At 37.2% G+C, this 17,493-nt stretch overlaps 2 protein-coding genes across 2 annotated transcripts; one reads left to right on the forward strand and one right to left on the reverse strand.

Moving 5' to 3' along the window:
* Positions 1 to 2,044: 2,044 nt before the first annotated feature.
* LOC107808648 (NADH dehydrogenase [ubiquinone] iron-sulfur protein 1, mitochondrial) lies at positions 2,045 to 9,777 on the forward strand. The gene is made up of 5 exons (XM_075224707.1): positions 2,045 to 2,556; positions 3,841 to 4,087; positions 5,217 to 5,511; positions 7,327 to 7,701; positions 8,662 to 9,777. The coding sequence occupies exons 1-5, from the start codon at positions 2,151 to 2,153 to the stop codon at positions 9,556 to 9,558; spliced, it is 2,220 nt and encodes a 739-aa protein (XP_075080808.1). The 5' UTR covers positions 2,045 to 2,150; the 3' UTR covers positions 9,559 to 9,777.
* Positions 9,778 to 10,834: 1,057 nt separating this feature from the next.
* Positions 10,835 to 14,934, reverse strand: LOC107808650 (DExH-box ATP-dependent RNA helicase DExH18, mitochondrial-like). Its single transcript, XM_016633185.2, has 2 exons — positions 12,446 to 14,934; positions 10,835 to 11,490 (listed from the first exon to the last, which is right to left on the reverse strand). The coding sequence occupies exons 1-2, from the start codon at positions 14,665 to 14,667 to the stop codon at positions 11,433 to 11,435; spliced, it is 2,280 nt and encodes a 759-aa protein (XP_016488671.1). The 5' UTR covers positions 14,668 to 14,934; the 3' UTR covers positions 10,835 to 11,432.
* Between the last annotated feature and the right edge of the window lie 2,559 nt (positions 14,935 to 17,493).

Here is a 17,493-nt window from a genome sequence, read left to right on the forward strand (position 1 = left end):
AAAACATTATACTGATTTCCCCAGTTTTCGAAGGATAATTTCGTGGGTGCAGGGGGTGGGTCTGATCCACAGCTTGATATGGATACATTTTTGTGGATCTTAGGGTGTGTTTGGTATGAAGGAAAACAGAATGTTTTCTGGAAAATAAGTCATTTTGCTAGCAACCAAATACTGAAAATTAGTTTCTTTGAAAAGTCCTTTCCATTAAAAGGTGAAAATGACTTTCTTCGCTTATGTTTTTCTTTGATAGCCCATTGGAAATAGTTTCTAAATTTTAGAAAGTGTTGAATAGTGTTTCAGTTTCTTGAAATATGTTATATTTTCGGGAAAATGTAGCACACCCTTGATTATCTTAAGATTTAATTGGCAATGGATAAAAGCAAAGAAACCTTCCAGTTTCAATGCAAGAACTAAAGAAACTTTTGAAGATATGCTGTGTTATATTAGCCAGAGATACCAATTCCAATTATGTAAGCAGATTAGAAAAGAAGTGGATGCACCTATATATATCCGGAAGGTAAAAGGAAACTTAGTATAATTCGTATACTTCTCGGTTCGCACGACATAGCTAAATAATGTCTCTTTATGAATTTTTAGAAAACTAACTAAAATGGTATTGAATTGGGTAAAAACTAACGAGTTTATTATCCTCTCCCCTATTTATATAAAATTCTTTACCTTTGAAACATTTTAAGCTGCTTGACACCTGGGAAAGGAGCTACTCCAGATCTCATGAGGATTAAGTTTGGGACTGGCAGGCCAAAAACTTTAGACAATTTACTGCAGATCAAACTTCAAACAAATTTTGTAACTTCTGACGTAAAGTTAATTCTGAAATATGACTAAACTTATAAAAATTTAGAAATTTCGGTTATGTCTTAAATAGGGGTCCTAGAAACGGTGTGTACTTTCCCAAGATGTCACGATGATTAAGTTTGGGACTGTGCAGACCAAACTTTAGACAATTTACTGCAGACCAAACTTCAAATAAAATTTGTAACTTCTAACGCGAAATTAATTCTGAAATATGACTAAACAAACAAAAAATTATAAATTTTGGTTATGTCTTAAATAGGGGTCCTGGAAACGGCTATCTGTGCACTTTCCGAAGGAGAAAACTAAAAGGCCCATCCACTCTACTGTACGTAGAAATGGCATGGAATAGCCACTTTTTAACATGGTATTTACTTTTTATCCAGTATTTTTAATGCTGAGCAAAAATAACCACTATTCTATTAAAATTAATACGAAAAGACGTTACCCTTTTTTCATGAGTGCTGTGTAAATATTAAGGACATGGTGTCCTTAACATTTACACTGCACACATGAAGTTAAGGACGCCATGTCCTTAACATTTACACTGCACATATGAAGTTAAGGACATGATATTCTAAAGTTTAACAACGGAAGATGCAAATACAGGACACTTTGTCCTTGATATTTACACAACACTCATAAAGTTAAGGACACTATGTCATTAACATTTACACTACACACATGAAGTTAAGGACACCATGTCCTTAACATTTACACTACACATATGAAGTTAAGGACACCATGTCCTTAATATTTACACTGCACATATGAAGTTAAGGATATGAGGTCCTAAAGTTTAACAACAGAAGGTGCAAATACAAGTTAAGGACATTATGTCCTTAATATTTACACTGCACATATAAAGTTAATGACGTGATGTCCTAAAGTTTAACAACGGAAGGTGCAAATACATGACACTTTGTCCTTAATATTTACACAGCATTCATGAAGTTAAGGACACCATGTCCTTAATATTTACACATTACCCATGTCTAGCATAGGGGTATTTTTGTTCGGGCGGATAAAAAATTATTAAGCACTGGCTAAAAAGTAAATATATTTTAAACAGTGGCTAAAAAGTAAAGACATCTCTAATTAGTGGCTAACTGTGCACTTTCCTCTACTGTTCACTCTTAAGCCCATCTATTAATGGGCCACTTTACTCAAAGCCCAAAATGCAGAAGCCCAATGCTCTTGAGAACCGACCCGAACTCCATTCCCACAAATTTCCCTGCTCCGTTGAAACCAAACGTAGCACATCTGCTCTCCACACTCCAAATACTCTCTTCATTTCCATTTCACAACACAACTGAAGAAGATATCTATCTCTCACAATGGGATTAGGGTTACTCGCTTCTCGAGCCCTACGATCTTCTAGAATCTTCCGTAACCCGACCAATTCCGTACTCCGCACCATCGTCTCCACACCGGAACTCAACAACGCCGATGCCGCCGCCGCAACGGCACCAGCACCCGTACCGTCAGATCGGAGCCCGGTTGGTGGGGCCCGAGTTCATTTCCCTAACCCGGATGACGTCATCGAGGTCTTTGTGGATGGGTACCCGGTCAAAATCCCTAAGGGCATGACTGTACTTCAAGCTTGTGAAATTGCTGGAGTTGATATCCCTAGGTTTTGTTACCATAGCAGGCTAAGTATTGCTGGGAATTGCCGGATGTGTCTTGTTGAGGTTGAGAAATCTCCTAAGCCTGTTGCTTCTTGTGCCATGCCTGCACTTCCAGGTAATACTGATTAGTTTATTGATCTGTATTTGGATTTTGATGCCCCATTTGATGCTTCAAATTCTTGTTTAGGCTCTAAACAACGTTTTTTTAATACTCCCTCCATCCCATTTTATGTGATGGTGTTTGACTGGACACACCTCAAGAAAAAAGAAAGCCTTTTGAAGTTGTGATCTAAAACAAGCCAGAGACGCTTGTCTGATTGTAAATGAGCATTATAAAGTGAGATTGTTTCACAAAAAACAGATTAAAAAGAAAGTGTATCACATAAATTGGGACAGAGGGAGTAATTGGTAATCTGGTAAAAATAGTAACTAATCTGCTATCACATGTTAAAATTCACCAATAGTGTGAACAAATCTTTACTATGTGAATGTATATAATTCATCCCTTTTGGATTTCTATTCACATTTTGATAATTGTTTGTTTAAGCTCTCAAAAAGGCCTTTTTACGTAATACGTTTATTTGTTGGGTCAGCTATGCCAATTCACAATATCCATTCAGTTCTATTTGGACATGCAAAACAATAAGGAAAAAAAGTGAATAGAGAGCTTTCCAGCTTAATAACTTGTGCTTAAGTAAAGCAGACAATATGGGTTGATAATGGTGATCAAATGTTCATTTGAGAGTGTTTTCTTTGAGTGGTGATATTGGATTAATTTTTTTTAGAAAGAAAATAAAAATAAAAATAGTGCTCTTAATTAAGTGCCTATGCAATCTTCCCATTGTAGTTCTCCAAAGGCTGTTTATATGCATCAAACTCATGAACTGTAGGTCACCATATGTCCAATTATATAGTTGTACCAAGGGTCAACTGAAAGAGACCGTCTTTTGATCCCAGTAAAAAGAAATGACAAAGATAGAGTGTTTTTAGCTTATAATTGTAGCTAACAAAATCATATATCATGGGTTAATGATATGTTCATTTGAGCCTGTATGCTCTGAGTGATAATATTACATGCATTGGATCAGTAATTTAGAAATATTAATTAAGTTTTGGTTAAAACAAAGTTTCTGTGGCCCTTTATTTTCTTCAGTTTTCCCCTTTGAAGAACTACGGAAAGCTGGTACTTTTTAATATTTTTCTGTTGGTAAGGTTTTCTTTAGCTTAGTAACATCTTCACCTGTTGTGCATTTGGTTTTGCTCCGTTTTTGCTAGTCATTTTGATGATTTTCACGAAGGCTGATCTATTCATAGTTAGTGTTGAGCTATTATTGGCATATTATTGTTTCCTTTTCCATCTTTTCCTTGTTGCAAATTTATCTGGAGATTACTCTTACAGGAATGAAGATCAAGACAGATACACCTATTGCCAAAAAGGCTCGTGAAGGAGTCATGGAGTTTTTGCTTATGAATCATCCACTGGATTGTCCAATTTGTGATCAGGGAGGAGAATGTGATCTCCAGGATCAGTCTATGGCCTTTGGCTCTGACCGCGGGCGTTTCACTGAAATGAAGAGGTCTGTGGTTGACAAGAATTTGGGCCCATTGGTAAAGACTGTGATGACCCGGTGCATCCAGTGTACGAGGTCTGTGTGATTCTTACCTTTACTAATGTTATTTGTCATACATAAAATGTGAGTGGTTCAATTTATTTTGTGGAAGTGAAGTTTAAAATCAACTTTGACATATGGGACCAAAACTTGATACCTATTGTTGCAAGTGGATTCGACTGGCACTGTGGTCGGACTATGAGAAGTGTCAACTTTTTCCTTTAAAAAAAATTAACTATTTTGTAACTTGTGAGATGCCAACTGTCTATCCATGTGGTCGGACTATGAAAAGTGTCCACTTTTTCCTTTCAGGAAAATAACTATTTTGTAACTTGTGAGATGCCAACCGTCTATGGTACATGGAATCCTTCGTGTGCCATGATGTACCTGGGTCTAGCGGGTGTGACTTGAGTATAGGTACTTTGTGCATGTTTTAAAATAGATTTTAAAAAAAGGGTACAGATGTATGTTGGATGTTAAGTTCACCCGCATCCTGAATCGTACACATATCTTGTTGATGCAACACAACTAACCGTCAATATTGTATTTTATTTATGGTTCCCAAAAATCATGAAAAAACTAGCAAGTTCTCCCTTATATATGTGATTTCTAATTAAGAAAGGTTGGAAGGAGAGGTAGGCTAATATCTTCCCCGAAAAATGAAAAGTAATGAAGAGGAGGTAGCCTACTAAGATGGATATGGTAATTCTAGTGAACATTGATGTGTTATAGCCTGTAGGAACTTTTGCATAGTGCCAGACTGCCAGTATTTCTCAAAAGAATATAGAAACTTTTGTATAGTGCCAGTAGCCTAGCATAAACTGCCAGTCTGTCTTTTTTATTTTTCTCCTAATCTGGGTAATTCGTGGAATGTCACATTCATATTTTGCAATATATACTGTCCTACAACAGAATTTAAACTGGTTTCTTCATTTCTCCAATGTGCTTATGCCCCTTTTAAGTTATTCCTTCCCGCTGATAACTGCTAAATTTGTCCTCCTCTTTGGTGGTACAGCTTTAAAAAACCTTGGGGCGTCATGAGAGATTGAGTAAAACAAATATTTAGTGGGTTTAAGCTTTAGATACAGGAGGAATAGTAAAGACTTGCTTGTGCATTTTATATCTCTTGCACAGTATCCTTGATTTTTTGCTGTTTGTGTAATAGGTGTGTCAGGTTCGCAACAGAAGTAGCTGGAACAGAGGACCTTGGAATGTTAGGTCGTGGCAGTGGAGAAGAAATTGGAACTTATGTTGAAAAACTTATGACAAGTGAACTTTCAGGGAATGTGATTGATATTTGTCCGGTTGGAGCCCTTACCTCAAAACCTTTTGCCTTTAAAGCCAGAAATTGGGAGCTAAAGGGCACAGAAAGCATTGATGTGACTGATGCCGTTGGTTCTAACATTCGAATTGATAGTAGAGGTCCGGAGGTCATGCGTGTTGTACCGCGATTAAACGAGGTACTGCACTTTATTATACCCTTTACTCTTTTTGCTCATATCATGACATGTGTTCGAAATCTTCCTAAACTTGCAACTTTTGTTACCTCCTGTCATGCAGCCTGTATGACCCTGGCTTTGTAGGTGCACTTATGCGATTCATCTTTCCTTTTTCCTTTTATCTTTTAGTCAATCTGTAGGCCTTACTTTGTATATACAAGGCTTAATAGGATGATCAAATATAATGATTTCTTTGTTCCAATTGTATTTCTTGTTGTTTCTTCTTAATATACATTGCATATTTTATCCCAACTGTTCTTTTCTTTTTAGATACAATGAATTTTTGTTTCAACTATGTATTTCTTTTCTTTTTTCCGGTCCAAATCTATAAAAGTTAGTCGAAGCTTATTTATTTTAGCCAAATAAAAAGAAGGTTTAGCCAAAGTAATGAAGTTCGTGGTGTATTTTCTACAACAAAAAAACTGTGTATTTTTTTTCATGCAATGCCTATTTATTTTAACTATGCATTATTCTTTTTCGGGCCAAATTCGTAAAATATTTGGTTAGATTTTTATTATTTTTAGCATAAATATTATTTTAGCTTATGGAGTTCCAACAATGTATTCCTTTTTAATTTTTCTTGATGCAACGATTATATGTTCTAACTGTGTATTTCTTCTTTTTCTGACCAAATATGTAAAAATAACTTGATTAAAATATTATTATCCTTAGCCAAATAAAAATTATAGTCAAAAGAATGTTGTTCCAAGTTTTTTGTTTTTAACAGATTTGGCCCGAAAAGATGATTTACATAGTTGGTGGACTTAAAAGGTAAAACATATATTTTTTATTGCAAAAAATGTTACATGAACAAAAACAATGTCACAATCCCGTGGATTAGCGTTCAGGGGGGGTTGTGGAAAGCAAATTGCCAAGTTAAGGGGGTATTAAAGACCACGAGAAGTTTAAGGGGGAACTAAACAAAAGTTGCCAAGTTTGGGGTGGGTGGGGGGGTGGGGTTCCCAACTATTCCACCTATTCATGGCAATCACCTGTTTGTCTTGAATGCCTGCATTTTGTTCTGGTTGGATGTTTTTCCAGTTTTCAGTTTGTGTGGGTAGCCAAGCTGTAAGGGCGGTTTGAATTGATTTTTTTTTTGTTTCCACAATGCTTGTGCTTAAGCTGAGTGTTTTCTGAGGCTCCGCCATTTTTTCTTCGTGGTTTAATTAAAATTGATCATTTGTGTTCAATCTCAATCTCAAAAGAAAACAAAAAACAAATGGTAATTTCTGTGACTAAATCTCTTATTGTTAGCTACAAAGCTAATAAGTGTGAGAGATTTTGTTTTGAAAAAGAAAAGCATAGGCGAAAAGGCTGCACTTTGCTAGGAGGTGTAACTAGCACAATAGAGGTTGAATGACGTATTGACTAAAACTGATTTACTTCTCTAAAGTTGTAGCTTCCTTTTTCCCCACCCTTCTCATATGTATTCAGCGGAATGCAGCCGTGCAAGTATGTCCATTTCACCCTTTCTTCTGCGCTTAACTATTCAAGAAGCATGCATCTTTCAGTGATAGGAAGAATAATTATGAGATTCAGTATTAACTGTGAATACAGTGTTGATATGAATTGGATCCCTTGGTGGTTTCTCTTTTATGTGTTTTTTTCCTCTGAACTTTCATAGTCTTGGACGTTGATAATTATCTTAACTGTATTAACAGGAAAGTCTTCCCCGTCGTGATAGTAGAATTCTGAATTATTGTTTCTATTATTGTGGTTTCTCCTTTGCCTTCCATTGTAAATTAAAACAGTGAGTTGCTGCACATAATGGCGCAGGACATCAACGAGGAATGGATATCAGACAAAACACGATTCTTTTATGATGGTCTGAAGAGGCAAAGGCTGAATGACCCCATGATCCGTGGTGCTGATGGACGATTTAAGGCAGTTAGCTGGCGAGATGCCCTAGCTATTGTTGCTGAAGTCATGCATCAAATCAAGCCAGAGGAAATCGTCGGTGTTGCAGGAAAGCTGTCTGATGCTGAATCCATGATGGCACTGAAAGATCTTTTGAACAAAATGGGGTCAAACAATATCTTTTGTGAAGGGAATGGCATGCATCCAAACGCTGACCTGCGTTCTGGATACATTATGAATACCAGCATCAGTGGCTTGGAGAAAGCAGATGTTTTCCTCTTGGTTGGATCCCAGGTAAATGTTTTTGTAAACATTTGGTTGGTTATAAGTTCGCAAGGGTAGTGTTCTGATATTTTAAATGTGTCTGTAGCTGATGGAGAAAGTCCATGATTTTTCATTCAGTCCCTGTATCCATGCCTCCTACCCCTTTCCCAATCGGCACACTTGTCCAGATACAGTAAAAGAATCCGAGGGTGTTTTTTGGGGGAGGGATGGATAGATTTAGCTTTAGCCAGTTTAATTGTTTTCTTATCAGAGAAAAGGTTTAGCTGCAGCCAGTTTAGAGAAACACCTCATGGTAATGCCTTTTTTCAATTTAGATTAGTCTTATCATGGTAAGTGCGTAAATTCTTTCAATTGATGAAACCTTCAGCTTTCATTTTTACACTGATTGGAGAAACTACTCTCTCTCTCTCTCTCTCTCTCTCTCTCTCTCTCTCTCTCTCTCTCTCTCTCTCTCTCTCTCTCTCTCTCTCTCTCTCTCTCTCTCTCTCTCTCTCTCTCTCTCTCTCTCTCTCTCTCTCTCCCCTCCCTCTCTCTCTACTCTCTTACATTCTATGTAAATAACGTTAAAATGGAGGAAATTAAGAGAAAAGAGTATAGGAGTTCAAAGAAAGCTGACAAGTCGAAAATGATTACGCAAAATTAGAACCCTAATTTTCTGGAGGGGGAACTGACGGTACGTTATTACATTAAGTTATTTGATGAGGAAAGAGTGGGCAGGTGTGAAGAATATGTGGAACACCAAAACATTGAATTATTTCCTCGCTGGATGTGTAGTCTGGTGCAACTTTTATGACATTGAGTCCAATGAAGGTGTGGATGATGGTACTTGAATGTTGCAATTTTTGGGGGTAACTTGGGTACCTAGATTTTCTTTGTGGCAATGTTGCACATTTATTTATTTATTCTCTTCAGCTAGCTGCATATCTATTATTCTCATCCTTTCTTGGTGATTGACTTCTTGAATTCCAGCCAAGGGTGGAAGCTGCTATGGTGAATGCCAGAATACGCAAAACAGTTAGAGCAAATAATGCTAAGGTGGGTTATATTGGGGCTGCTGCTGATTTCAACTACGATCATCAACATCTTGGAACAGACCCTCAAACACTAGTTGAAATTGCTGAGGGCCGCCATCCCTTTTCCTCGTCTCTTAAAAATGCCAAGAACCCAGTCATCATTGTCGGGGCTGGTGTGTTTGACCGAGAGGATAAGGATGCTGTCTTTGCTGCTGTTGACACGATTGCAAAGAACAATAATGTTGTGAGATCTGACTGGAACGGACTAAACGTGTTGCTGCTGAATGCTGCCCAAGCTGCCGCACTTGATCTTGGACTTGTACCTGAATCTGATAAATGCATTGATTCTGCAAAGTTTGTATATTTGATGGGTGCTGATGATGTAAACTTGGACAAACTTCCAGATGATGCCTTTGTGGTTTACCAAGGTCATCATGGTGATCGTGGTGTATATCGTGCCAATGTGATTTTGCCGGCATCTGCTTTCACAGAGAAAGAAGGAATATATGAAAACACAGAAGGATGTGCTCAGATCACACTGCCAGCCGTTCCTACTGTTGGTGATTCCAGGGATGATTGGAAGATAATCAGAGCATTATCTGAGGTCGCAGGTATTGGATTACCCTATGATAGTCTAGGGGCAATCCGATCTCGAATTAGGACAGTGGCACCAAATCTCCTAGAATTGGATGAGAGGCAACCAGCCACATTCTCAACTTCTTTGAGACCTGAGGTCAGCCAAAAAGTAAGTTCAACTCCATTCAATCCTGCTGTGGAAAACTTCTACATGACCGATGCAATTACTAGGGCCTCAAAGATTATGGCTCAGTGTAGTGCCTTGCTAAGGAAATGAGCATCGGGTTTTGATACCTGTAATAAGATTTTCCATTCACTTTTTCCTGCCAGTGTTATCAGTTTGAAAAATGATGGATTTTTTGTATTGGGATCAAAAGAAGAGAGCAGAGAAGACTGTAAATTGATGTGCCACAATGAATGCCCTCATAAATGGCACCACAACTTAGGTCTCTGGTTTGTACCTTTTTCTGTAATTTAATCAGCAAGTTTGCTGTGATTGTTGAGTTTTCCACACCAAAGTAGGAGAATCTGAAGTTCCCAGCACAAAATGTGAAATTGGAGAAACTCTTTACAGACACAATAAGGCATATAGTAAATCAGTAAGACTGGTAAACTATATTATCCAGTTATTTTTCTTTCATAATTGGGGTTATTAGGCTCAATTTAAAACTTATCTAGGTATACTTTGGAAGAGGTGAATTATGAAATGATTATACGTTCTTGTTTTTACCCAAGCTAAATGTCTCTTGTGGAATTATTTCAAACCGACATTTTTGCTTGTACAAGAACCAAGAAGTGCCTTCTAATAAGGAAAATATATAAATATTAGTCTTTCAAATACTTTTATTTGACAAGAGGGAGTCGCTCACATAGTTGAGTTACTAAAGGAGCATAGCTCCATCAAAGGGGAGGGGAATTAAAAAAAATTTATCTTTCTTACCTTCAAGATCTACAACAAAAAAGAGAAATGTGGCTCGGGTTAAGAAATTGGTTAGGTGAGGGAATGAGGTGATTTAGGACTCGCTTAACTAAATGTATAAAGATTAATATGATAGAGTTAAACTGGTTTGAGATTGAGACGTAGTTGTTATTGTGTGGCAACATGACGCACTTCTGCTTCAAAATAATCCAATGCTCATACCAAACTAATAGATATTTAACATGTGTTAACAAATGAACTTTTATCACTTTTGCGTTGCGATGCTCATAACAAACTAATAGATATATAACGTGTTAACACTTGAACTTGTATAACTTTTGCTTCAAAATAATCTCCTACCCTATAAAAATTTACCTGCACCAGATATTTACACCAACTCAATAGGTGCATAACATGTTTTAACACATGAACTTCTACCACTTTACCATGGTTTATTGAAAAATATTGTCACCTCATTAAATCATTTAACCATGGTAAATTGATACGTTTTTGGTGTAACCTTCCTAGCCACATCAACTACGTATAAGCGTTTGCAATGTTACATTGCCTGAAAACCTCCCGATTCACACACATCAAATTCCAAAATAGGTAAAAGCAAAGACAATACCACACAGGAAAAACTAAGCTTGTCGTCATTACTCTTTATCACAGAGCCAGAAATTTATTAGTTCAGAGAATTCCCTCAGAACTCAGAACAATAAACATGCATGTTATACACAGTACAACAACATATGAGACGTTCATCCAATGATCATCATAAGTATAGCTCACCTAACAAATAAACACACTAAGCATCAGAATCCTCCACCTTCCCTCGATTCTGATGTTGCTAGATTTTGACACAGCTTCTATGTATTCGGATCACAAACTCTTTAAGTCATTAAATCTCCATTAGCTTCACTCCAGTAGTCAATGATTGAACAAGTCAGTTTAGTACAATTGTAGCCAACAAACGGGGCAGAGGCCCTCTGTTCCGAATCTTTCATTCCTTTAATGAACACGATGCATCATGACTTAACATGTGAATTTACGAAAAAAATAACAATGCATCCTTGCAAGGACCTAAACGCGATAACATCTGGACGAAGCTTGCCTCTTCTTGCTTGTCATATTCTACGTCTAGTCTACTATAACTGGGCGCTGTACAAGACTATCTGCTTTGCCGAATGCCCCTACAAGTCTATGGTACAAGAACCACCAAACTAGCAGTATTATGCAGCAACCTTCTCCAGCTTCTGCTGTTGAGACAAAGGTGTTTCCTGACTTCTCCTGAAAATGGAATCAAATAAATAAGCAAATTCCTGACATCTTAGGATTGGCTCTCGCAGGTAAAATGTGTATAATGCTGACATAGTGGCATAAGGTAATAAGATAAACAAAGGATGCAACAAACATAACTTTACCTGTAAATTGTTTGAGTAGCAAAAGATTGGCATAAACCTCGAGAGGCCTTTCAGTGAATGACTTGTATATGAGGAGTATATTTTGGAAATGATCTAAGATTAAGCAAAGACATTAATGCACCTCCTCAACCTATTATCTCTTCATGCAATATACTTCCAATGCAAATAAGATTCTGTTAGTGTCAAGTAAGATCCCGATTTCTGTGGTCCCCCAGCCATCTTCCCCCTCATGCTAGTTAGAAGAAGGTGGTCCTAACAGCAACAAATTGTGTTGGTCCTTGCAAGCATGGTATCGAGTACAAGGAATAAGAAACCCAGTACTAACGTTCTTCTCCGATACCAGTGCTAGAATGACTATTGTGCTATCCGTTTTAACAGGACACTGCTGTCAGCATCCTGTAGTAAAATGTACTACACCATTTTACCTCTAGAATCAGTCGTATTAACCATTAGTAAACAGATTAAAATGACCAAGTCACTTCTACGCCCAGGTTACAGAATCAGATATTAAAGCTACAAATTTTAATACTTCAGTGGAGAATGAAAAGTAAAATGAAAAAGTTTGAATGGCCAATCACATCACCTACCTAATTGCATGATTTTGGAAGTATCTCCTGATAATGAGGTGATTATAATAAACCAGGAAAAAAAAGAGAGAAGGTAATAATTGCCTTTAACAATTCATAAGAGGGGTATGAGTTGACTCGTCCAGAATAATTTAGATATCATTTTGCGTATATTATTTAAATTGCTCAAATAAAGTCGAGAAAGAAATAACCAATTACGGACAAAAAAGAATTCAGTGGAACTTAACAACTGACCTTGGCCTTTCATTACCACCATCCTTTTCCTGGCCTTTCTGTTTCCCGGAATTCCTTGACTCGGGTTTCCAACGAGCATTTGCTAGTGATTCACCTAGTAACTCAGCAATCTCTGTTGCCATTGCCTCAGCCTTTTTGAAATATGGAAATTTGTCGTTCTCAAAGTGATTAGATAACCACATATACATGGACAACACTTGGTGCCTAGTCTCAAGATCCAAGAGCTCCGAATCATTACGAGCAGAACATTTTGGCATGCCCATTGCTATATTAACAGGCAGCTCTTGTGCATATGATGACGCAAACTTCAGAAGATGGTACATTGCTTTTGGGTCTCTAATGTTAACAGGAGCAAAGCAAAAATTGAAACGATCTTCAAGAGATAATCCTTGAACTTTCTCCAGCATATTAGCTATCTTTTTTATGTGGTTATACTGGCACAAGAAATAAGAACCATCCAAACGGCAATTTTCACCAAACCTATCAAGCAGCTCGGAGAATGTAGAGTTTGGAATTTGCCCCGCAAATAACTCAACCTGCTCATAGAAAGGAAAGAGCCCAACTTTGTGAACTTCGTCAAATGGCTTCTTCAGACACTCGATTAAATAGTCTAAATCCTCCAGCTGTAAAGTGGTGGTTAGTCCTTCAGGATAGCGACTTCCCCTTCGACCAGCTCTTCCGGCAATCTGCTTCACCTGTGACGAGGGAACAGGAACAATCTTGTCACCATTGTACTTTGACAGGGTGTTGAAGATGATTCTTCGAATGTTCAGGTTTAAACCCATTCCGACTGCATCGCTGGCAACCAAGACATCAAACTCATTGTTCGGATCGTTAAACAAGGTAGCTTGCTGTCTTCGAGTTTCTGGTGGTAAGGCACCATATATTACACAACAACGGTGATTAGTATGCTTCTCAATCGCCAATTTTACCTCAAATATTTCTCTCCTTGAAAAAGCAACAACACAATCCCCTGACCTCACATTTTTCAGATCACCTAAAAGAGTCTTGGCTTCAACAACCAACGGCTTAAACCTCTCATAATGTTGTTCCACCAACTCATCCCCGGTTTCAGAACAGATTTTGCGAACGATATCCAGTACACTTGGATCTCCACAAACATGTATCTCGTCAGCCTTTAACCCTAGTAGAGCCCTTGTCCATGCATAACCTCTATGCGAGTCCGCCATCATTTGGATTTCATCAATAACTGCTACATCATACATCTCATCAGTTGAAACCATCTCAACCGTGCAAGCAACATGATTAGAAAATGGGACATGCTTCTTCTCCTGCCCTGTAAGAAGACTACAATATACTCCTAATCCATTCACCTTATCGAAAACCTCCATAGCCAACAATCTTAGAGGACTACAATAAATTCCCTTCTTCGCTTCCATGAACCTTTGCAATGCATTATATGTTTTACCACTATTTGTGGGACCACAATGATATATAATCTTGCGCTTCATCGCCCTGGCAAATGGAAACCAAGTATGAGGTTTTGTCAAATCCGCTGACTCAACCATTTTCCTGAAGTTTTTTATCTCATCAGGAAACTCCTCTAAGCAAAACTCCACAAAGATCGGAAACAGAAACTTCTCAGCTTCAATACACGGACCAAGCGACACTAAGTACTTCGCGATATCAACCTTACACTTCTTAAAGAAAAAGTTACGAAACTTATGTGCTGCTGTAGGAAAGAATGCAGCCCCAATATACACAGCTAGAGCCTGATTTGAAGCCCATCCGGACTTAGCAAAACATCTAAAAATCTCAATCAAAGTATCCCAATCGCCTCGCGTTTGCTTTTCCCCCTTGGAAGCATCCCTAAGCTCCCTATATATTTCCACCGGATCACGACTAGCTATTTGAACAAAATTCAATCTTTTCTCAGACCCTAATGTTCCAATTTCACACTCATTCTCTTCCACATCCAAATTACAAAGTTCTGATTCATTATCTTCATTTTCCACCACTGTGGAAAAAGGGTGTCTATAAAAATTAAAAAGATCAAACCTTTTCCATTGATTAAACCATAAAGGTGAAAATTGAGGTGGGATTGGTAAAGGGTGTCCACAAATGTGAAAATCTTGGATTTTTTTCGGTTCTGTGAAATGGGCATGTAGGAATCTACTGGAAACTGAGAAAAATCTAAACTTTGAACTGTTATTCTTGGATAAATATAGATAAAGGAGATTTCTTGCTGGTCCTCTTGCCATTAGGAGATAAAAGATTATTGTTTTAAGAATGTAATATGCATAGAGCAAATAGTTAAATTTATAGAGAAGCTAAAAATTACAAGGTAGGAAAATAAGAGTTGAATTAGCAATAGAAGTATACCTCAAGGAAGACGGAAGGATTGGAAAGAGAAGCAGGATTGGAGGGAAAAGAGTGGTGAAGTTTGGCCACACCAAAAACCCTATGGAGGTTGGACATACAGTGGAGAAAAAAGAAAAAGAAAAATTTTCGGTTGAGTATAGCTCCATCAATCTTATATGTAAATTGCAATTATTATTATTATTATTATTATTATTATTATTATTATTATTATTATTATTATTATTATTATTATTATATATTTGATTTATTTTTGAGTTGAGTTTAATTGAGCAAATGGGATTGTTACAACTGTTATAAAATAAAGACTGTAAAGTAAAGACAAGTATAGAGAGAAACTGATATATTATTCAAACTTCAAACTTCTGTACATAATGAACTGAATTCTCCTCTATTTATAGAAGAAAGGAAACTGTTGTGTAAGCTGCTACTGCAAGCTGTTATTTATAGAAGAAAGGAAGCTGCTGTGTAAGCTGCTGCTCTAAACTGTTGTGCCAGATATAGATAATCTTCTATCATGGGTAATATTTATCCATAGCGGAGTACCGAAAGGATAAGCTTCTTCAGGAGGCTTATTTCCAATAGAGTACTAAATAGATAAACATATTTATGGCGGAGTCTCATATGGATAAACTTCTTCAGGAAGCTTATTTACAACGGAGTACTAAATGAACATCCATAATATAATATATTCATAACACTCCCCCTTGGATGTTCATTAAAAGATAATGTGCCTCGTTAAAACCTTACTAGGAAAAACCCCGTGGGAAAAAATCCTAGTGAAGGAAAAAGAGTACACATATTTAGTAATACGCATTGCTAACTGCCTCATTAAAAACCTTATAAGGAAAACCCTGTGGGAAAAAACCTTAATAAGGAAAAAAGAGTACATCGCGTATTTTACTCCCCCTGATGAAAATCTTGTTTCAAATATTTAAGTCTCCGCATTCCAATCTTGTATATCATCTTCTCAAAAGTTGAAGTTGGTAAAGATTTGGTGAATAAATCTGCCGGATTGTCACTTGAACGGATTTGTTGCACATCAATGTCACCATTTTTCTGAAGATCGTGTGTGTAGAATAATTTTGGTGAAATGTGCTTCGTTCTATCTCCTTTTATAAATCCTCCCTTCAATTGGGCTATGCATGCAGCATTGTCTTCGTATAAAATTGTGAGTCTTTTCTCACATTCCAAACCACATTTTTCTCGAATAAAATAAATTATTGATCTCAACCATACGCATTCCCTACTTGCTTCATGAATAACTATTATTTCAGCATGATTTGAAGAAGTAGCAACAATAGATTATTTTGTGGAGCGCCATGATATGATAGTACCTTCACATGTAAATACGTACCCGGTTTGAGATCTAGCTTTATGGGGATCAAATAAATAACCTGCATCTGCATAACCAACAAGATCTGCACTATCTTTGTTAGCATAAAACAAACCCATATCAAGAGTTTCCCTTTAAATATCGCAATATATGCTTAATCCCGTTCCAATATCTCCGTGTAGGAGAAGAGCTATATCTTGCTAGTAAATTAACAGAAAATGCTATGTCAGGCCTTGTAGCATTAGCAAGATACATAAGTGCACCAATTGCACTGAGATAGGGTGTTTCAGGACCCAGGAGTTCCTCATCCTCTTCTGGAGGTCGGAATGGGTCCTTATTCACTTCAAGTGATCGAACAACCATTGGTGTACTCAATGGGTGTGCTTTGTCCATGTAAAAGCGTTTTAAGACCCTTTCTGTATAGGCAGATTGATGGATAAAGATCCCGTCTGCTAAATGTTCAATTTGCAGACCAAGACAAAGTTTTGTCTTCCCAAGATCTTTCATCTCAAATTCTTTCTTAAGATATTCAATTGCCTTTTGGAGCTCTTCTGAAGTTCCAACAAGATTTATGTCATCAACATAAACAACAAGTATAACAAATTCTGAAGCCATTTTCTTTATAAAAATACATGGACAAATAACATCATTTATGTAACCCTCTTTCAGCAAATATTCACTGAGGCGATTATACCACATGCGCCCAGATTGCTTTAAACCTTACAAAGATCTTTGTAATCTGATTGAGTACATTTCCCGAGATTTTGAATATGCTTCAGGAATTTTAAATCCTTCAGGGATTTTCATGTAAATTTCATTATCAAGTGACCCGTACAGATAAGCTATAACCACATCCATTAGATGTATTTCAAGCCTTTCACGTAAGGCTAAACTGATGAGATATCGAAATGTTATGGCATCCATAACGGGTGAATATGTTTCTTCATAATCGACTCCAGGTCGTTGTGAGAATCCTTGTGCGACAAGGCGAGCCTTGTATCTTTCAACTTCATTTTGCTCATTCCTTTTTCGCACAAAAATCCATTTATGATCAACTGATTTTATACCAGCAGGTGTTTGGACTACTGGTCCAAAGACCTCTCTTTTAGCAAGTGCGTTCAATTCTGATTGAATTGCCCCTTGCCATTTTGGCCAATCAGATCTTTGTTGACATTCTTCGACAGATCGGGGTTCAAAATCCTCACTATCTTGCATAATGTTAAGTGCAACATTTTATGCAAAAATATTATCCACCACTATTTCAGATCGATTTAAATTAATCCCATCACCAGTAGAACTTATTAAAAGTTCTTCGCTCACTTGAGTCTCGAGTTTATTGATTTCTTCAGGAATCTCATAACTAATCAGATCT

Source organism: Nicotiana tabacum, chromosome 11, assembly GCF_000715075.1.
Source record: "Nicotiana tabacum cultivar K326 chromosome 11, ASM71507v2, whole genome shotgun sequence".
Lineage (NCBI taxonomy): Eukaryota > Viridiplantae > Streptophyta > Magnoliopsida > Solanales > Solanaceae > Nicotiana > Nicotiana tabacum.

Coding starts and splice junctions, on each gene's coding strand:
- LOC107808648 (XM_075224707.1), top strand. CDS start 2,151: ATGGGATTAGGGTTACTCGCTTCTCGAGCCCTACGATCTTCTAGAATC. Junction 4,088..5,216: donor CGGTGCATCCAGTGTACGAG/GTCTGTGTGATT, acceptor TTTGTGTAATAG/GTGTGTCAGGTTCGCAACAG. Junction 5,512..7,326: donor TTGTACCGCGATTAAACGAG/GTACTGCACTTT, acceptor ATAATGGCGCAG/GACATCAACGAGGAATGGAT.
- LOC107808650 (XM_016633185.2), bottom strand. CDS start 14,667: ATGGCAAGAGGACCAGCAAGAAATCTCCTTTATCTATATTTATCCAAG. Junction 11,491..12,445: donor GGTGGTAATGAAAGGCCAAG/GTCAGTTGTTAA, acceptor TTCCATTTTCAG/GAGAAGTCAGGAAACACCTT.